Source organism: Octopus bimaculoides, chromosome 1 (genome assembly GCF_046866305.1).
Source record: "Octopus bimaculoides isolate indiv1 chromosome 1, ASM4686630v1, whole genome shotgun sequence".
Lineage (NCBI taxonomy): Eukaryota > Metazoa > Mollusca > Cephalopoda > Octopoda > Octopodidae > Octopus > Octopus bimaculoides.
In genome coordinates this window covers 88,132,753-88,155,219 of record NC_142928.1, presented here as the reverse complement: position 1 = coordinate 88,155,219, position 22,467 = coordinate 88,132,753, and the positions used below count along the sequence as shown (strand labels likewise).

The 22,467-nt window shown below is 37.3% G+C and overlaps 1 protein-coding gene across 6 annotated transcripts in view; it reads left to right on the top strand.

Moving 5' to 3' along the window:
• The window catches only part of LOC106876322 (ATP-binding cassette sub-family C member 10), a 50,335-nt gene that overhangs the window by 12,388 nt on the left and 15,480 nt on the right, over positions 1–22,467 (top strand). For all 6 annotated transcript variants that reach the window (XR_016242172.1, XR_016242173.1, XR_016242170.1 and 3 more), the window contains exons 2-8: positions 3,914–5,640; positions 11,047–11,274; positions 12,597–12,762; positions 14,372–14,529; positions 16,528–16,785; positions 17,469–17,567; positions 21,851–22,040. Coding sequence is in view for 2 of the 6 variants with exons in the window: in XM_052968040.2 (XP_052824000.1) it covers positions 4,057–5,640; positions 11,047–11,274; positions 12,597–12,762; positions 14,372–14,529; positions 16,528–16,785; positions 17,469–17,567; positions 21,851–22,040 (2,683 nt within the window). In the remaining 4 variants the exon portion in view is untranslated. The remainder of the gene's footprint in view (positions 1–3,913; positions 5,641–11,046; positions 11,275–12,596; positions 12,763–14,371; positions 14,530–16,527; positions 16,786–17,468; positions 17,568–21,850; positions 22,041–22,467) is intronic.

The following is a 22,467-nucleotide window of genomic DNA, read 5'->3' as shown; positions in this document are numbered from 1 at the left end:
CTAATATTATACTATAATATACTATAATACCTGGTCATACTGCAATTTATAACTCATTTAAACCAGAGAAACGTGTGTCTTGGATAATGTGTACATCTTAGAGCATTATTTGTTAGTTTATTTATCAACTTACCCTTAGAGGATAATATAAAATATAGTTCTAAATTACATAACGAACAATATCTCCTACCTTTGTCATACGGGAAAGACCTCCCAATGATTGACCATTCTAACGAATATTGCTTTTTTTGTTCTTTCAGTTCCCAAATGAATTTACTAAGACTAGTACTTGCTATTTTACTTCTATCTCTAAAGGTACTATCATGATTAGATAATCTTTTACAGATTTGTCCCAAAGTATACCCCAGGTATCGGCTAACATCTGTCTGAGTCCTTACCTTACATTGATAAACTACATTTCTAACTCTCGCATTAGGGCCTTCAAACTTCAATCTTCTGGGGTTGACCTCTGTTACTATAATCATATTCCGATTATTATTACTATTATTGTTATTATTATTATCATTTATATCAGGGTTCATATCGCTATCCTCCCCAATTACTTATACAGAAATGTTGACATAGGAATAAATTTCAATAGTAAAAGAATAAATCAATAAGAATGTGTCTGTGTGTATATAAACTGTAAGAGCATTCAGGAAATAGATTCTCTCCAATGCCTAGATGGCTCCCTGAATGTAAATGATAGCTTTTGTTGCCTAGGTAACCAAATTAGTTGTAAGGTGGATATACTGAGAGTATGGTAGCTAGAATAAGATTGGGCTAGAGAACAATTGACATGTATGTGAAATGCACTACTGCACAGCAATGACCCATGGGCCTTAAGGGTGGAAGACATACAAAGTTTTGAAATAAATGAACTCACCATACTTCACTGGATGTGTCATGTTAGTGTGCATAAACAACAAAGTACAAATGAATTGAGAGATAAACTGGGTATAAGAGAAATCAGCTGTAGTGTGCAAGAGAAGAGATGGTACTGGTACGGGCACGTGATGGGAATGAAAGATGAGTGCTCAAAGTGAATGGGACTTGTGGGAGAGTGAGACCTAGTAAGACTTGAGACGAGGTGGTGAAAAATGATCTTGGTATGTTATATCTGATGAAGGAGTGTATTGAAAATTGTATTGACTGGTGATATTCAGTGCTGCAGAAGGCCCTGATATCCCCGTCAAGCTTAGAGTGTGCATCCCTCTATCTGCAGTGCCTTTTCTTTACTCTCTGTGCATGCATCTCTATGTACCCTTGATCTATTGTCCATTCCATACCCTTGCAACTCAGACCAGCTATTCTATTAACTGTTGTGCCTATTCTACTCCCTTTCATTTCCTCTTCTCACAATGCCTTAACTGAGAGGAAAGTACTCAATTTTTACATATTGAATATTTTCCTTCCTCAAACCTTCACCATCTACATCCTGCTACCATTCCTTCTTCTTATATCAAAAGTCATGGTCCTTCAATGGGGAGGGATTGCATGGTGGAAACCTTTACGCACCTTCCTTGACTCATCTGTCATCATGCTCTTTTGGACATGCTACCTTGAAAATATACTCTAGCCTTACATTGTCATCTTATGTACCTTTCCTTTGCACCTCTCTGTCTACCCATAGTAATATTATATCTCTTCCTACTCAACACCCTCTCATTCTCCTCTAATCACTGACTCTCAGTTACTTATCTTCTGACATCATTTCCTTTACCTTCCCCATTCTCCTCCCATTACCCACTTCTATCTTATCTTTCCTTCATGTACCACTTTGCCCACACATTCACATAGCAGATAGTATAGCACACTAAATATCTCTTACTTTACCCATCCTGCTGTCTTATTGTTCTTTTTCAATTGTCCACTTATGCTACTTTCCACTTCCCTGTTATAGCCCACTTCTGTCTAACAGTGTTCCTACCCTTACTCAACAATAAACCTATGTAACACCAACAATATCAATATCTTTGACCCTGACAAACCCATCTAACTGACCTGTCCCATCACTGGTCAACCTGCTCGACCCATCCTATTACCATTGCCTCATTATCCCCTCCTCCTCATTGGTACTAACCCCTGACGTCACTCTTCCCCTCCTCTCTCCTCTGCTACTCCCATCTGAACATTGTTTATTCTGTTATTTGCTCTATCCCCATCTTTTCACAATAATCCTGTTCTTTTCCTTCATGGAGTACTCTCTTTCTGTTTGTAAGCTACAAGGCAACCCCAATGGTGCTGGTGCCATAAAAAGCACCCAGCACATGCTAAGCTAAGTGTTTGGTAATCAATTTGGACAGTGATAACACAGGGCTTGAGAGGTCTTTTTCGTCTTGCTGATGGCAAGGCAACTGCAATGGTGCTGGTATCATGACAAAAATGCACCCAGTACACTCTGTAAGGTAGCTGGTGTGAGGAAAGAAATTGAGCCATTTCAAAGGATGTGACATTGATTCAATGGTTGAAGGTAGAGTTTACAAAAGAGATGTAGAGATGTAGTTTGGTTTGTTGTGGTAGAGCGTGTGAAAAGTTTTCTTGTTAAGTGTGGGTGGGACGCACAGCGCTTCTAGAACTGTTTTGCTGATGTGGGCAGGTGTCTTCTACTATAGCCTGGGCTGACCAAGGCTATGTGAGTGGAAAAAAAAACAATAGAAAAAGTGAGGAGACAGCATGGGAGGGGGAGGTAAATGAAAAGATAATGTCAGGGTATTCGTGAGAGAAAATCAAAGTGATAAGAAAAGGGAAGATGTGGAGTTTGAGTAAGAGGAGATGAAGTGTTATCCAAATTGCATATAGGTGCGGAGGAGAAATAGATATGATGATGAGGAGGAACAAGAGTATATCTTTAACCCTTTAGCATTTAAACTGGCCATATCTGGCCAAAGTATTCTACTTGTCTTATGCTCAAACTGGTCAGATCTGGCCTCTCACACCAACCTTACAATATCATTCTAAAAATTATCAGTTACCCCATCAAAACCTCAAAGCTATTAGATAATGCATGAATAATTCAAAACAAAGTGAATAAAATGCATTACATTTGACAGAGAAATGTGAATGCTAAAGGGTTAAGATAACATCCAGGAGAGCCAGAATATTGAGTGTGTTGATGAGTGATTCCATGCCAATTAATCAAGATACTTTTTTTTCTTTATTAATATGGTTTAAGCATGTTTGGACATGTAGAAACAGCATCATCTCAGATAGGAGAGTAATATTATCCCATTGTTGATCTCACTTTGGTTTCATAGATAATTAGCAACTGTTGGTGGCTGAGGAATTTTCTGGCTCTAAAATAGAAGGCCAACTTTTACTATATTGTGGGTATTAGAGATTATCAATAACTGTTGGACACAACATTTATATGTTTTAATTACCAATATTACTAAAATCATTTCTTTGTAGCAGATATTACAACATTCTTTTACATAATGTGGATATTATCCCTCAATTTAAGGAAAGAACTAGTAGTAAAAAAATGTTCAATTTGACAAAGGAAATGTGCCATATTGAATGAAAAAATTTTGTAGCTTTATATGAATCTAAAACAAATAATACTTGTTCTTTGTCTTTTGTAATCTCAGATATTTTCATATTTTATGTCGGTTATAAGTCATTCTGTTATTTTAAATTTGTCTATTGTAATATTTTAACCCTTTGTCTGCCTCATTAAATTTCACTGTTTTCTACAGTTAACCATAATAAAATTTTGAGTGGCTGTATCCACTTTCTGCATTCAAAGAGTTAAAGAACTTAACAATCTACTAATAAAATTATATTTCATAATCATAATAGTATTTGTTTTTGAAATACTTTATTGAAATTTCAATTATCTCTCATTTTGATTAAAATAATTTATATATTTTTGAATAATTAATTCTACCTTTCTTTTCTTTTTATTTTGTAGTTACCAGCTAATATGGTACAATTAAAAATATCTCGCTCCTGACAGACTTGGAAGAAACAGAAATACCTCATCAGAATGGAGAAGATGGAAACATATCATTAATAAATTATTGAAAGTTGGCAAAAAGCACTAAAAATTCCAAAATGACATTCACCTGGAAATGGCAAGATTTGTGTGGAAAGGGAAAGAATTTTACTGAGTGGCGAGCTGGGGATTTTGGCTATTGCTTTGAACAACTAGCAATCATCTGTCCAACTCATCTCATTCTTGCAATCTGCAGTGTTTATTTTGCAGCTGCAGCTCAAGATAATAATCGCAATCTTGGAGAAATTCTCTCACCGCCATGGTTTCTAATCTTACGTGTTTTGGTCACTGTCTTGCTAATGATCATTCCAATAACTGGAGTTACTCTTTCTACGTTATTAAATTACCAGAAGCTAAGTATCATGGATGGTGTTACAGAATGCATCATTGCTTTCACATGGTTGACTAATTTGGTTTTCTTATGGTATCTCCGAGAAGTATATTGGCTGAGCTTACGTGGACCAGTCATAATGAATTTGGCTGTCTTACTTACGCTTGCATCTCGTATTATTCAGACTCGTAGTGTGGCACTGCATCATCTGATTCATCCAAATTTAAATAATCCAATTGAGGAGTATACAGTGTATATATCATTAGCATTTCATTGCTTGTATCTTGTTTCAATTTTGCCCTCAAGGCGGCGTGAAGATATACCTGGCCAGTCTTTCCTCATTAATTATGATCCCTTAGAAACTGAACCTCTAATATCAGATCATGTTAATAATTATGGTGGTATACAAGTTGATCATAGTCAAGTAGAAATTGCAGAAGATGGATCCAGTTGTTTTTCCCGTTTATCCTTCCATTGGGTACAACCTATGATGCGGCGTGGAACAAGAAGTAAAATTGCCTCTGTAGGAGACTTACATCATCTACCTCGACGTCTTCGAACACACACAATTGTGCAGAATTTTAGTAACAGTTTAATTCAATACATACTAAGCAAAGGAAGAGCTCAAAGTCAAACAGATCCTTTCTGGGACAACAATGAGGAATCTATCAATAGTTTTTCTGCATCACCTTCCATTGCTATTCAAGATCCATCTTCCCAAAATTGTGGAAAACATTCTCTCCTTAAAACTTTATTCAAAGAATATGGTAATGAATATATTCTTATAGGCATCTTGAAAATCTTTACAGACGTTTTAAGTTTTTCTGGTCCAATTCTTCTCAACTACCTTATTTCTTTTATGGAAAACAGTAAAACCAAAGAATCTGATGGAATATTTTATGCCTGCACACTTTTTCTCACTTCTTTGATTGGATCATTCTGTTCCTCACAATTCACATATCGTATACAAGTACTTCAGTTCAAAGTTCGAGCTGCTATTATAACTACATTATACAAAAAAGTTTTGTCTGTAAACAATGTTCTGATGTCTGAATTTTCCGCTGGGAAGATTGTTAATTTTATGAGTACTGATACTGATCGGATTGTTAATTTTTGTGTAAGTTTTCACCAACTATGGAGCTTACCCTTAAAAGTTGCAATAGCTCTGTTCCTTCTCTATCAGCAAATTGGACTTTCTTTTTTAGCTGGTTTAACTTTCACACTTGTAATTATTCCAGTTAACCGATGGTTAGCATTTAAAATCCAAGATATTAGCAAGCTTAATATGTTGCAGAAAGATGCTCGTGTTAAAGTAAGTAACTTTGTACACAGTTTTCTTTTATGAATGTATTATTTATTTATGTGATGAGTAATTAATTCCACATGATGAAGTTATTAACAAGTTTCCCTACATAGAGATCCAATAACCTTCCTTAAGAGTAGTGAGTAACACTTTGCAATAATTAGTTATTAAATGATAATACTTACTAATACTTGTGTCGGTATTCATCCAGACTGAGTTGAGCTGGCCCCAATCAATAAATTCACAGCATCATGAGCAAAAGCCATCTATACCTGGTAATCACAACTGTCCAACTTAGAGATCATCAACCAGCTATAATTCAGATTGCAGACACCATACACATATGAACTTCAGTAACTCAATACCTGATTTGATCATTTTAGTCCATATTTTCATCTGTCCATGTTGCCATTTATGCCAGCCCAGAAGGGACTCTATTCTGACTGCATTGCAGATGAGTTTCCTGTGGACAACTGAATGTGTGATCAACCAAAGGCAGTACAAGAGTTTGACATAAAATCCAAAGTGTTGCTTTCATCATTAATACTGCTTATGTCTATCTTAGGTAGAGCATTTTAAAGACCTCTGAATACTTTTATTCTGCTATTAGGTAAGCATATCCCCAGTAGCTACATGTCAACTGTAAAAATGTATAATTAGCCTCATTAATCTTTTCACTGTGAAATTAAATTTCTTGGTCATTCCTGTAATAATGTTAAACATCTACCAAAAAATAGAATTGATATTTTCTGCGAGTCATGTTATGTTAATAAACTTGAGATATCTCAACAGAAAATAGCCTCAAAGATGAAATTCCTTAACAAAATATAGATTAGTACATAAACTTTAGGTTAGTTCAAATATGTATTTACACATTACAATATAACTCTGAAATGGAAACATCTCACTTTTTTATAACTAACCAAAAAAAAGACTTTATAAGAAAACCTTTTTATATTGCTTTTTTTTTAAAAATCTAATAATGCATAATTTGATTTCTTCATTTTCTAAGGTATTTCTGAGGTCTTCAATTTTGATGACAATGTTTGAGAATGATATTTTTTGAAAAGTAATTGTAAGCCTTCCACAAAAGAAGCCTATTTTTTCACACAGAAAATCTATTCCTGCTGAAGATTTCAGGACTTCTTTTATGTACATGGTTACTTTAATCTAAAATTTTTCTTAGTTTTTTTGTTTTTTTTGATAGTTTTAGAAAGAATGACAATGCTCTATATTGAACTTGTTTAGTTTGGAAGAGTTTAAAAAAAAAATTATATAACCCCGTACAATTCAATGGGCTGGTGTTTGCCTCTATTTTCTTTGGTGCCAAGTGAATGAGATAAGATGCTGGTCTATCACAGGCAACTTTTCATACAACAGAAATAGAACTCATCATTGCAAGCCTACAAAACCTTGCCAGTTTTACAGAAAAATAGCTGCTTACAACAGAGAGTTACTCTTTGCAGTACCTGCTTAGATATAAATGGATTTATCTGTTGGGAGTTATATGTCTAGGATTTGGGTACAACAGAATGCTGGTGACAGGGTACAAACTGATGACTTCTCAACTGGCTGTCTGATACCTGTCAGCATGTTTCCCCCATTATTTTGAAGTTTAACATTATAAGATAATTAGTTAATTTTGATGTGGTTAGTATTTAATCTAAAATCATTGATTATTAATGGGAATATCATGAGAGGTGGAAGTTGTGAAAGCTGTAGCCTAAGGAGGGAAAATACTTTAACTCTCTGGCATTCAGATTACTATGTCAAATGAAATGCTTATTTATTCACATTGATTTGGATTAGTCATATTACCTTGTAGCATTAAGATTTCAATGGCATGATTGATAATTTTGAAAGTAATATTGTAGGGTGTGAGAGGCCAGATCTGGTTGGTTTGAAGATAAAACAGATCATTTTGATCAGATATGTCTAGTTTAAATGCCAAAGGGTTAAGGTAGAATTTCCTAGTATAATGGTTTTGAGTATGATGAATATATTTCAAAAGAAGTAGGGAGTTGGTTGTAGATGCCTTTTCAAATGTCTGAATTGTACTTCATAGAAAAGAGAATCTAGGCACTGAAATATATATATTTCTGCTCAGAGATGAATTACCATTTGTCACTAAAAAGGAAAAAAAAAAAAAAGACTTTGATTCAGATTTAATTATATTAACATGGTGAGCTTTCCAGAAGTTAGTAGACATAACAAGATTACTTTTGAAAGAATTTATGATATTTTGTAATACGTTTTCTTAAACAGAATTTATTTCTGTTGTGTATATTATCTTTCTTGTGGAATACTACTTTTGATTTTATAAATCTTCCTGTGCATTACTTATCAGTGTCACTTGGCTCATCTTAGTGTTCAATACTGAGCTCAGTTTCTCCAGTTGGCATGGGAAAGGCAAACATAAATCACTCCAGGATATACTCTCTTGGACTGCTAGTGAATCTCATGAAGTCATTGGTTTATAATACATCTCCTTCAATAGTTTTGTTGATTAGCTACACACTGGAAATAATCTACGATAAGGTGGATTTGTAAAGGCTATCAATTATTTGTGCTATTGTAATACTATTTGTTTTGCATTATTGTTGTTTTCATTTTATGTTTATTAATGATGTAGATATTAAAAAGTAAAGAAAACCTTTTAGCAACACAGGTGAGAAATCAGGCAAAATATGTAAGGTAATACCAATAAATTTTAACAAAGACAAGATATTGTATTAGCTTACAGGGTTGTTTATTGCTTCTAATATATTTCAAGAAAAATTTCCCTCATCAAATATAAGAAAGAAAATAATCCAAGAGGCACAATACACCAGAATGGCCTGCTGATTATAATGCTTTTTTCTCCAAACTCTTGTGTTATTTTCTTCTTTATATTTGATAAGATTTATCTTTCATGAAATACACTTGTATCATTAAACAACCCATGTAAGATAATACAACATGCTGTATTTGTTTTTATTTATTGACATCCTCTTACATCATCATCATCATCATCATTGTTTAACGTCCGCCTTCCATGCTAGCATGGGTTGGACGATTTGACTGAGGACTGGTGAAACCGGATGGCAACACCAGGCTCCAATCTAATTTGGCAGAGTTTCTACAGCTGGATGCCCTTCCTAATGCCAACCACTCAGAGAGTGTAGTGGGTGCTTTTACGTGTCACCTGCACGAAGGCCAGTCAGGCGGTACTGGCAACGGCCACGCTCGAAATGGTGTCTTTTATGTGCCACCCGCACAAAAGCCAGTCCAGGGGCACTGGCAACGATCTCGCTCGAAAACCCTACGAAGGCCAGTCAGGCGGCACTGGCAATGGTCACGCTCAAAATGGTGCATCTTATGTGCCACCCGCACAAGAGCCAGTCCAGGGGCCCTGGCAACGATCTCACTTGGCTTGCCGGGTCTTCACACGCACAGCACATATATATCGTCGTCGTTGTTTAACGTCCGCTTTCCATGCTAGTATGGGTTGGACGATTTGACTGAGGACTGGTGAAACCAGATGGCTACACCAGGCTCCAATCTGATTTGGCAGTGTTTCCACAGCTGGATGCCCTTCCTAACGCCAACCACTCAGAGAGTGTAGTGGGTGCTTTTACGTGTCACCCGCACGAAGGCCAGTCAGGCGTTACTGGCAACGGCCATGCTCATCTCGCTCGAGAAACCTCATGTGTCACCCGCACAAGAGCCAGTCCAGGGGCACCAGCAACGATCTCGTTCAAAAATCCTACAACAACCCCACACAAGAGCCAGTTCAGGGGCACCGGCAATGATCTCGCTCGAAGAAATTTCATGTGTCACCAGCACAAGAGCCAGTCCAGGGGCACTGGCAACGATCTCGCTCGCAAAACCTCATGTGTCGCCCGCACAAGAGCCAGCCCAGGGGCACCGGCGACGATCCCGCTTGGAAAGATTTCATGTGTCGCCCTCACATGAGCCAATCCAGGGGCACTGGCAACGATCCCGCTCGAAAGATTTCATGTGTCGCCCGCACATGAGCCAGTCCAGGGGCACTGGCAACGATCCCGCTCGAAAGATTTCATGTGTCGCCCGCACATGAGCCAGTCCAGGGGCACTGGCAACTATCCTGTCCCGCTCAAAACATTTCATGTGTCACCCGCACAAGAGCCAGTCCAGGGGCACTGGCAACAATTTCGCTCGAAAGATTTCATGTGTCGCCCGCACATGAGCCAGTCCAGGGGCACCAGCAACGATCTTGCTCGAAAAACCTCATGTGTCACCCGCACAGGAGCCGGCCCAGGGGCACCGGCAACGATCTCGCTCGAAAGATTTCATGTGTCGCCCGCACATGAGCCAGTCCAGGGGCACTGGCAACGATCCCGTTCAAAACATTTCATGTGTCACCCACACAAGAGCCAGTCCAGGGGCACTGGCAATGATCTCGCTTGAAAGATTTCATGTGTCGCCCGCATATGAGCCAGTCCAGTGCACTGGCATCGATCCCGCTCGAAAGATTTCATGTGTCTCCCGCACATGAGCCAGTCCAGGGACACTGGCAACGATCCCGCTCGAAACATTTCATGTGTCACCCGCACAAGAGCCAGTCCGGGGGCACTGGCAACGATCTCGCTCAAAAGATATCATGTGTCGCCCGCACATGAGCCAGTCCAGGGGCACCGGCAACGATCCCGCTCGAAAGATTTCATGTGTCGCCCGCACATGAGCCAGTCCGGGGGCACTGGCAATGATCTCGCTCGAGAAACCTCGTGTGTCACCTGCACAGGAGCCGGCCCAGGGGCACCGGCAACGATCTCGCTCGAAAGATTTCATGTGTCGCCCGCACATGAGCCAGTCCAGGGGCACTGGCATCGATCCCGCTCGAAAGATTTCATGTGTCACCCGCACAAGAGCCAGTCCGGGGGCACTGGCAACAATCCCGCTCGAAAGATTTCATGTGTCGCCCGCACATGAGCCAGTCCGGGGGCACCGGCAACGATCTCGCTCGAAAAAACCTCATGTGTCACCCGCATAAGAGCCGGCCCAGGGGCACTGGCAACGATCTCGCTCGAAAGATTTCATGTGTTGCCCGCACATGAGCCAGTCCAGGGGCACTGGCAATGATCCTGCTCGATATATTTCATGTGTCACCCATACATGAGCCAGTCCAGGGGCACCGGCAACGATCTCGCCCGAAAAACCTCATGTGTCAGCCGCACAAGAGCCAGTCCAGGGGCACTGGCAATGATCTCGCACGATATTTTGTTTAAATGTTTTAAAATAGTTATACTGTTTACACATGATAATGCTTCAAGCAAATTACAATATTCTTTTTATATTTATTCATTTAAATATTTTTCTACACACATATGATACACACATGAATATATGTATCTATATCTACATCTATATTCATTTATTTGTAAATCTTTTATCAAGGTCATTAACGAACTTTTGTATGGTATACGGATGGTCAAATTTTATGCTTGGGAAAAATATTTCTTTGAAAAAATCAACTCTCTGCGACAAGATGAATTAAACAGCTTGAAAGCAAGAAAATATTTAGATGCTTGTTGTGCCTTTTTTTGGGCCACAACACCTGTCATGATTTCAGTACTGACATTTGTTACATATATCTTGCTTGGAAAGGAACTCACAGCTGCAAAGGTAAAACTAATTTACTTTCTGAATTATACAAAAACTTTATCATTTTTTGAGGGAAATATAACCATGATCATCTTTGTTATAACTGTTTAATGTTTGCTTTTTTAAACTGGAAAGGTTTGCTATACAGCATATCACTAATTGTCATTTCTATCCTGTGAAACTGTATCCTGAAGTCTGATTTATTCATACATCCTCCTTGTTCTTTTTTTTTTCCAAGGGTTACCCTCATGTACAGTATACAGCACCCTTTTACCTAGAACTCATTCTCCATATATATCATATCTCCACACTAGTTCAGTCATCTCTTTTGTGTACATCAGCTAAAGCCATTAATGTCTGATTGCTCTCATTTGTGCTCTGCACCTCTTGAAGATTAATGTTATACACCCAATGTATCATGTTGTCTTAATTTCTTTCTAACCTCTTCATATCTCACATACATGCCTCACTGCTTTGCATCATCACATTCCTTAGGCATCCTTCATATGGTCTTCATTTTGCATATGAGTTCATTAAATTTTTTCCATCCCTTCTCACCCTAAATGTTATGTTTTCACCATAACTGCTACCTGAGTAACAGAAAATGTTGACTGGTAAGCAATGTAAAATGTTTATGGACTCCGTTAATGAATGTCCTCATTAACTGTTAAGTTTGCCAATTTGAAGTACTAATTCTCAATCTGCTTGTCAAAGGTCTCACGATTGTTGCTTCTACTGAGTGTACAATATCCCTTTCTATATATCAAAAAGTTGTCATTTCCCTTATAGTGCTAATATTTCATGCTCTCTTTCACTATCAGTTTGGTCTTTGCCCTGTTGATTTTAAGTTATTTTGGCTGAAGACCATGCTTCTACATATAAAACGTTTCATTTGTAACTTACCCATACATTCCACTGTGATAAACAGGTGATCTTCATAAAATGTTCCTGAAGGCAACTGATTCTGAATTCTTATGCCATATTAACAAAAACTATAATGAATAGGACTGAGGACAAGTTCCTGGTGAAACCCCTGCTTCTATACTTAGTTCTTTGCTAAACTCATTCCCAACACTAGCATTTCAACAGTATCTATGTGTATATGGCCTTTATGGCTTTGACACACCATCTATGTTTTTTTTTTGTTTTAGTGTCAGTCACACTATATAGGAATTATGTTAAAAGCTGTCTCCAGGTTAATTTGCACAAAATAGAGTGGTTTTTTTTAAGCTATTGAAGCTAAGCATTGCATAATTTACTAAGCTGATTTGATGTTTCTAAAGTTAGATCTTATAAAAGCTTTAATTACAATAAATGAACATGTATGCTATGTATTTTTCCAGGTGTTCACATCTCTGTCTCTGTTTGTAATGTTAATTGCACCCTTAAATGCTTTCCCTTGGGTTGTAAATGGAGTTATGGAAGCAGCAGTGTCACTTCAGCGAGTCCAACAATTTGTTGACGTGAACAATATTGACTATGAACACTACTATTCATTATATAAATCAAGTAAGATTTTGTTCTTTAATACATTATATTGCTTAAACCTATTTGGGGTATTAATGAGAGAGAGGGAGAGAGAGAGAGGGAGAGAAAGAGAGGGGGAGAGAGAGAGAGGGAGAGAGAGAGACACACACACACACACACACACACACACACACACACACTACATGACAAGTTTTGTGACAAAAGTTTGGAAACCTCAAGGAAATAAATTTTATCAAAATAGAATTGTCAGCTTAAACAACAATAATGTCAGTCACAGAGAAGAATATCTATAACGAGCTACTAAATACATCAGTAGTGTCCATCTTTTCATACTAGCGTTGGTCGGACAGGTCTGTGGTACAACATATTGCTCAGGTGCAAACCCAAAATACATCACAATCAGGTTAACCCAATTCTGAACTAATTGTACTAAAACTCCCTTAGCTACTTTCATATACTTAGTCTCCAAGTCTGAAGTGTTAGTAACTGATCCCTCTGCAATGCTTCTTCTTTGTTGACAATGATACTCCCATACTAGTTATTGGGGTTAGCATCATTCACTTCCTGATTAACTAAGCAAGTAACTGAATGCCTTTATCATCTTAACACCTATTCCTTGTGCACTTGCTATCCTCCCTGTCTTCATTTCCTTAACATAACTAACAATACTGAATCTAATACTGGTAATTGACTTCTGTGTTGGTTTCACTAGGGTTAGTTCCTACTCATATTGCTCATTCAATGCCTCTCATACACAGAAAAATATCTGAGAGTAACTTATAGCAACATTATAAAATATTTGAGAATAAGAGAGGTGGAATAATGCTTAAGACTATGGAGGAATATATCAGGGTAAAACTAAGATGTGTGAAAAACTAGGAATGTGCTCAAAATGATTTGATACTGTTGAGTTTAGTGACAATGAAAGGAATGAACAAATAGAGCTATGTTCATTGTATACTTCACTCCCATTCTGTGTTCTTGAACAACTAAAATAACTTTTCCACAGTGTAATTGTTTCAATTTCACCATGATTTAAAATTAAGTCAGTTGTCAAACAAATACAATTCTGTATCAATATTATACATTGTTTTCTCTTTATATTTTCAGATTATACTTCGTTATAATTTCAACTGAATTAAAATTTATATTGAAAATCTCAATAATTAGTAGATGAAGGTGTGGCTGTGTGGTAAGAAGCTTGTTTCCCAACCACATGGTTCTGGATTCAGTCCCACTGTGTGGCACCTTGGGCAAGTGTCTTCTTCTATAGCCTTGGGCTGACCAAAGCTTTGTGAGTGCATTTAGTAGGCGGAAATTGAAAGAAGCCCATCATATATATGTATGTGTGTGTGTCTTTGTATCTGTGTTTCTCCCCCACCATTGCTTGACAACTGGTGCTAGTATGTTTACATCGCTGTAACTTAGCTGTTCTGCAAAAGAGATCAATAGAATAAGTACCAGGCTTAAAAAAAAAGTGCTGGGGTTGACTCAAAGTAAAAATTCTTCAAAGCAGTATCCCAGCATGGTTGCAGTCTAAGTAAAAAATAAAAGATAAAAGTTATTAAATTTTTTTTTGTATAATAAGCTGCTTGGATTAAATATATAACATTTTACTTTTTCTTTTAAGATGAGCCTACATCTGATGATTGTTTTAGTATCCATGATGGTTGCTTTGCTTGGAAGCCCCCTGAACCAGTGGCTGACTCAAGTGACAGCTCAACAGATTCCTTTGAACACCAGCCTCCAGTATCGAATCTCACTGATATTAATTTAGACATAAAAAAGGTAAAACAATAAAGACTTAACTTTCACTTTTTTTTTCATCAGTATAATTCAATTCTGTATGATTATTTCGATTTATTGGTTAAAATTTACCAATTTTATAATTGAATAATTGAATAATTTATACAAAATTAAGTTAAGATCTTTGTAAGTTAATTTCTTTTAACCCACTAATGAGTATTGTCAGCTAAACAAGGCTGGTTACATGAAACCTCTCGGTATGGGTTTGTAATCCTGGTTACAATAAATTCCATAAGCTTCTATTACATGATTTTATTGATTGCTTTTATGTTTTTAATCAATAAAATAAAACAAGTTAGTTCTATATAGTCTCAATTTTGAAAGAGTAAACATTTTTAGTTTTCCAAATAATACTTGCAGAGAAAAATACATAAAATATGTTTTCCAATTGATTTTTGTCAGATTTTAATGATACTTCACTAACTGTTTTGTTGTATCTTGGGAGGGTCATTATGCCAATAATAAGTATATGCGCTGGTTCTGTTTCTCTTCCTTTATTATTATTTTAGTATATTTTTCAAGAATCTAATGTAATACATTGTAATGTAGCAAATGAAGAGTGACTAGCTTTTACTTGCCAAGAGGCACTTTGTAAATTGTGTGAAGTCCTCCAAATTTTACTGTTGACTTTGCTTTCAACTCCACATTGCATGCCATGAATAAAATCTCTCCAAAAATTCCTTCTTGATTCTACCAAACACATGTGTAAGACACCTCTTCTGACACAAGTCAGCTAGCTCTGACAGTGTCCCTTCCATTAATCTGAAGCAGGATGCTCTGGAGCTAGCTTCTATCCTTTTCAAATTCTTCAATCTTTCTCTCTCTACTGGAATCTATTCAAAATACTCTTCAGTATGTCCCATTCGAAGAAGAGCAATCTCTATGATTCAACCACCCTTTCTATCACTTTCATTGAAAATATCCCAAAAGTTATATTAAACACTCATTAACTTTTGATTCCTCCATTTTGAATCTTTCTCTTTTGTATTCAGTACAGCATAAGGTAAAGCCAGATCTAATGATAAGTTGCTCTTCTATGTTTCTCATCAATGTTCTTTTTGACTTGGAGAACTTCACCAGAAGCAAAATTATTGCACTTGAAATAAACAAAGTCTTTGACCTTGTCTGGCATGAAAACCCTCTTGGAAAGCTGTCTGCCTATGGGTTCCATTTATCTTTTATATCTTGGATTGGAAATCTTTGGTGAGACCATAAAATTGAAGTATATAGTTTCTTTGTTGTACTCTAAGTTTTTGTTATGTTACCTCCACTCTTCTGCATGTACATTAATGATTCACATGCTGTTATTTCTAGCAACACAGATTCTTATATTGATGATACCATTCATCACTTTTCCTTAACCTTTTGCATGCAGGCATCATCCACATGCAACCTCTCTATTAATCCCAAGTGTGACTTGTATTTTAGTACTACTCCCATACATAGGACTGTGCTACTGCTGCACTCACAAATACCTTAAAATGCATTCAAAAGAGAGCCATCTCTGTAATGAGCAAACATTCATTCATCAATATGAAACAATCCCCAACTCATATATGTACTGTTTCCTTCCTCTGCCTCTTCTATTCAATGACCTCTTGAAATAGAAAACTAAGTACTGCTTTTTTATCTTTTATTTGCTTATATAAATTGCCTGTCTCTCCTCTTCTCACCACTTCTACTGTCTCATCACCCAAGCCACTCATTAAGCACTTTATCCAATCGTTTCTCCTAAGAACTATTATCCACTAAAATTTCACTCCCATCCAGAATTTACCTATAGATGTCAGTCTACTGGTGTTTAACCTGAACATCAACTGCATCAGTCTTACCAGTCTGGAAGGGCCTATGAAAAGCTGTGGGTACTGCTCTTTCTCCTCCAACTAGCATAGGCTCAAAATGTTTTTCTAATGCACACATTTTGTAGCACAATTTTTTTTAAGGGGATAAATTGATAATGTTTTTTTTCTATTGTTTTAGGGGATGTTTGTTGGAGTAATTGGTAAAGTTGGTTCAGGCAAAAGCTCCTTGTTGTATGCTATCCTAGGAGAGATGTCAAAGATAAAAGGAGACATACAAGTGATTAGTGCCTTAATTAATGATGGGTTTGCTTTTGCACCTCAAGAACCTTGGATACTGAATGATACCATCAAGGCAAATATTTTGTTTGGACAAACCGAAAACATGAAAAAGTATGACCAAGTGATCTCAGCATGTGCTTTAGATGCAGACTTGACGGTAAGATATTGGTTGTAGATAACTGCTTCCTTGGGAATGGGGAAAGGGAAGGGGTGCAGGTATTGTAAGCTCACAAAGAGTGGAAATATCAAGGAGGTGTTATGACAAGTACTGAGTGTTTCAATGGGTTGTGATTTTCCTTACAAATAAAATGCTTAAACCACATACAGTTTTCAAATTTTAAATGTGATTAAAAAGAAAAAGATCTTTGTTAGAATTAATATTTGAATAAGGGACTTTGTTATTAGTGAACAGAAATGTGACTGATGAGATACCAGGGTCCAATATAATTTTGTTATGTAAGTCCTTATCTTCTTTAGTAATTTCCATAAAAATAAGGGTGTTAGTTCATGCAGCTATCTAAAAGAGGCATGTACTGGATGGAACACTATCAGAAAATATGGACAGTAAACCATTATGGAAAATTAATTATCCCACTAATTTTTGTTTATTGTAAGACACCTGGTCACAAAAGTAAATAGATGCATGAATAGGTGACGGACGATAAGGGTATTCGTGTGAACTTAAGTTTGTTTTTAAGATGGAAGACGAAAACTATGTTTACAGAACTAAGAGGGGGTTATGATCTGCACTGAAATATAGGTGATTTGTCAATGAATTTAATACCAACTACTTTTCAGATATAATTTCTAATTTTGTTATTGTTTAAAAAAAAATCCTAGATGCTTCCCCATGGAGACAGAACTGAAGTAGGTGAGAATGGTACTACCTTGAGTGGAGGTCAGAAAGCACGTATTTCACTGGCTAGAGCATTGTATCAAGTAAGAGAAATATTCTTTTTATGTAACTTTTATGTGAAAAAATTGTAATTAAGCTGAGTTTATTAGCATTTAAAAAAAAAGTTGTTGTAAGGGACATTTCTGCACTGACTCAGTATTTAAGAATATTATAAATATTGGTTTCCAATTTTGGCCAGACACCAGCAATTTTAGGAGAGGGGCAAATCAATTACATCAATCTCAGTACTGAGCTGCTACTTATTTTATCAAGCATGAAAGGATGAAAGGCAAAGTTGACCTCAGTGGAATTTGAACTCAGAGCATAAAACAGACAAGATGTCACTAAGCATTTTGCTCAGCATGCTAATGATTCTGCAAGCTTGGCACCTTGGCTGTGTGGTAAGAGGCTTGCTTCCCAACCACATGGTTTTGGGTTCAGTCCCACTGTGTGACACCTTGGGCAAGTGTCTTCTATTATAGCCTCGAGCCTTGTAGGTGGATTTGGTAGACAGAAACTGAAAGAATCCCATCAGATATATATATATTTATGTGTGTGTTTCTTTATGTCCCCGTAACTTAGCAGTTCAGCAAAAGTGACCGATAAAATAAGTACTAGGCTTACAAAAGAGTAAATCCTGGGTTCAATTTATTCAACTAAAACCCTATAAGGCAGTGCACCAACATGGCCATAGTCAAATGACTGAAATGTGCAAAAGAATATATTTATCATGAGAAAATTGCTTTGAAATATTTATATATCAAGGGATTATTCTTGCTTATTCACAGTTCAGTTACTGAAACAAAAGATAAAAGATAAGCTAGAAAGCATTTGACATGGAAACAGCTTGAGAAATTATTATTGTATTACTGTTATGAAAGAAACTAAATACATTCTATGCAGATAGACTAATATCTGTGAGTGGGAATAAAAATGAAATTTAGAACAAAGATATTTTAAAGTATCACATCAAGGATTTTGCAAATTGCAAGATAACCTCAGTACTGCTCTGTAAGGCGGCTAGTAAGGGCTTCCAGCCATAAAAATTATGCCAAAACTAAGACTTTGGAGCAAGATGTAGTTCTCTAATCCATGGATCCAGTTGAGCTATTTCAGTCCATGTCAGGGTAGAGAAGAGAACGAAATGATAATGGTGATCATGGAAAGACAAAATGTGTTAAGACATGAATGTATATAGCATGAGAGTAAATATTCAACAATACTGAAATTATGAAATTTGAATGAAGTTCCTTAACACGCAATTTTATCAGCACGTACAAAATTATCTTTTGTGCATACTTTTATAGGAAAGTGGTTATACACCATTAGGTGTACACCCGCTTTCCGATATTAAATTCTGTAGAAACAACGAAACGCAGAACTCTGAACTATCAACACAACAATATTTATTTATGGAGGAAATAGGCATGGTTGCTGAGACGTTGGAATGCTGGAGAGACAGCTTGATACGACCACGCTCATGGCCGGCCGGCCGAGAAAGAGAATGAAAAAGGCGGGAACATTTAGATGTTGAATTCCACACATACGCACGGGACTCTTCCTGTGTTGCTTCCGGAACTATTCCCTGCGCATGCGTGGATGAAAACACAGTAATGGCGACTGTATTTTGGCGCCAAATGACGTCACTACAATGGCTCCCCCTCGAGTGTGGAAGCACGAAAATAGAAATTTTGGAGGGACGTCTGAGGCAAGATGGCTACTGAAACCAACCACAAGATGTGGCACAAACACACACAAAGAAAAATCAAAGAAATGAATGTTAATACGCAGGAAGTTGTGGTCAGTGAGCAGAACAGTAGTTGAGCGTCAGATGCTAGTTGGGACCTGTTACCTGGTACTGAACATTTTAACTGGTCTGTTGATCGTGAGTGTGAATGCGACATATAAAAACATAATAAAAGACAGGCTGTCGTATAAAGAAAAGAGTGTGTGTGAGTGATACATGTATGTGTATGCGTTATATACAGCAGATAGAAAAAGAGTCAGTAACACGTGAGCATTTATACCAGTTCGTTGAGTACACAATTGGAAGAGTCTGTATGTGAAAGAAGTTGAGGCTGTGCGTGGCAGAGCGATCACTAGTTGTGATGTTGTGGCATTGATGCCGGGCCGGGTTCTTGTTATACAGATGTTCGTCGCTGGCTGAATTCTCTTGTCTATTATTAATCGTGGTGAATATGAAACACCTAACAGAATCGAAGAGAGAGAGATGTACCGCGGTGGTTTGGATTGGTGTACATAGAAAGTCATGTTGACGCTGGTGGCGATGAGGCTGGTGGTGAAGACGATGCTTGGTAGTAGTCGTAGACTCGTGTTGCTGATGGCGACGGCGGTGGTAGTCTTGGCTGGACGAAGCTGTTGATGGAGTCGCTGTAAACTGGCTGTGTTCTGTATGTGTGGTGGTAATAATGTTGACAGTGGTGTTTGAAAAGGTACGCTCTTTCAGACGGTCGACAGACACAATCTCTGTACGACCATTAGCGTCAACCTTGAAGAAATTTAACCCAAGACTGTGGGTTGGGCGGGGTGTGTAAGGAAGCCTTAAATTGCCTATGAAAACGCTCAACCATTCCATTAGAAGCGGGATGGTAGCTGTTGGTGCGTATCAGAAGAGAGAAATTGGACAGGGCGTCTATTTGAGAGGTACCGTTGGTGGCATTGCTGGAAAATGCTGTCATGAATTCGGAGCTGCGAGTAAAAATGACCAAAAGATCCCGTGCAAATGAAGATAAGCCAGTAACTCTTCCATTCTCCGGCCGAGAGAAACGGAGAGGTGTGAAATATGCTGAACTGGGAACAAGTAAGCATCAATAAATGTTATATACTCAGTGAAATGTAACTGTGCATTTTACTGCTATTTCCAGCAAGTAGAGGACGCTGTGTAAGAATGAATTGACGTCTCGTGAAACATGTAGGAAATTGCTCAAAAAGTTGTTAGGATGAAATAACCGTGAAGTTTTTTGTGTGAAAAAACCACAAAGGTCTTAGCAATAAAGAAGTCTTTGGTTATAGGCTCTGGAAGTCATTGACAAAATAAAAAACTTTATCGTAGAAAAAATTTTCTTAGCTTTTCACTTGTGTTTGATGAGAATGTAGAGGCAATCCTGATGTTGAATGTCGCGAAACATACGAATTCAATGGCTGTTGAAATGAGGTCCGTAGATCTTTTAGCTCGAGGTACCAATTGTAGTATTATTGGTCGCAGTTCAGATTTTCGGCTGCAGTTGTTCTTTTAGTCGGGTCACCAGTTGTAGGTAAGTGCCGGGCTGCGTGTTTGAATCAACGTCGGAGGGTCACCAGTTATAGGAAAGTGGTTATACACCATTAGGTGTACACCCGCTTTCCTATATTAAATTCTGAAGAAACAACGAAATGCAGAACTCTGAACTATCAACACAACAATATTTATTTATGGAGGAAATAGGCATGGTTGCTGAGACGTTGGAATGCTGGAGAGACAGCTTGATACGACCACGCTCATGGCCGGCCGGCCGAGAAAGAGAATGAAAAGAGCAGGAACGTTTAGATGTTGAATTCTACGCATGCGCATGGGACTCTTCCTGTGTTCCTTCCGGAACTATTCCCCATGCATGCGTGGATGAAAATGCAGTAATGGCGACTGTATTTTGGCGCCAAATGACGTCACTACACTTTCATATTAACTGAAAAATATCAACTTTATTATCATCATGAAAGTAAAGGTTTTACATCTATGTTTTCTACTAGCATTGGTTTAAAATACATTTTGTCAGTTTGTAAATTATTAATATTTTGTTTCAAAACTTTCTTAGTCTAATATTGTCTTAGTTACTATTGACATTTGGCCTCAGACAAGCTGGTGTTTACTGTGCCTTTCATTCTTCTCACTACTGTATCTGCCATTTACTCAAAGCTATCATATTTTGATGAGGAACAATGGGTCTGTTTTGTAAAATTATTTGCACTCAAGATATCAAATTATACTCTTCTTGTTACTTTGAACTTTGTTTCTATTCTGTTACTGTCTATAATATAATCAATCAAACGATTGGTGCTAGGATTTCACAAATATTTTGTATTCATGGAGGGAACCATTCTTAAATCTCTTTTGTGTTACCACAATGATGGTTAAAATATTGACATATTTATATTTTTATGGGCATCTATTTCTTTAAACAGAAAACAAAATCAATGCATGATGATAGATGATAATGCAAATATATGAAAATGATTTCTATGATTTAGTTCAACGTCTCATAAACATTTCTGTTTTCCTTTATTGCAAATTGTATTACAAGTGGTCATAAAAACATTTAATTTTTTTCAGGATAAAGAAACCTATCTTTTAGACGATCCACTTTCAGCTGTAGATGCCCATGTTGCTCAACATCTCTATAAAAAATGCATCATGGGTATTTTAAGCAATAAAACTTGTATATTGTGTACTCACCACATCAAGTATTTACAAGATGCAGATCTGATAGTTGTGATGAAGGAAGGCACAATTGTGCGATCAGGTAAGTCAAAAGGAATCTGTTCTTGTAATTGCATCAGGGCATGAAACTTATTTTAGCTATGGTATTAGATATTAAACTTTCAGTGTTAGATCACAAATAGAAATCAGTAAGTTTCTTTTCTACTCTTATATTTATATGAATTGGACACAAAATCAGATGCAGTGTGTATTAATTGAGCTACAGTCAAGAACATCATCATCATCATTTAACGTCCGCTTTCCATGCTAGCATGGGTTGGACGATTTGACTGAGGACTGGTGAACCAGATGGCTACACCAGGCTCCAATCTGATTTGGCAGAGTTTCTACAGCTGGATGCCCTTCCTAATGCCAACCACTCCGAGAGTGTAGTGGGTGCTTTTACGTGCCACCGGCACGAAGGCCAGTCAGGAGGTACTGGCAATGGCCACACACGAAATGGTCTATTT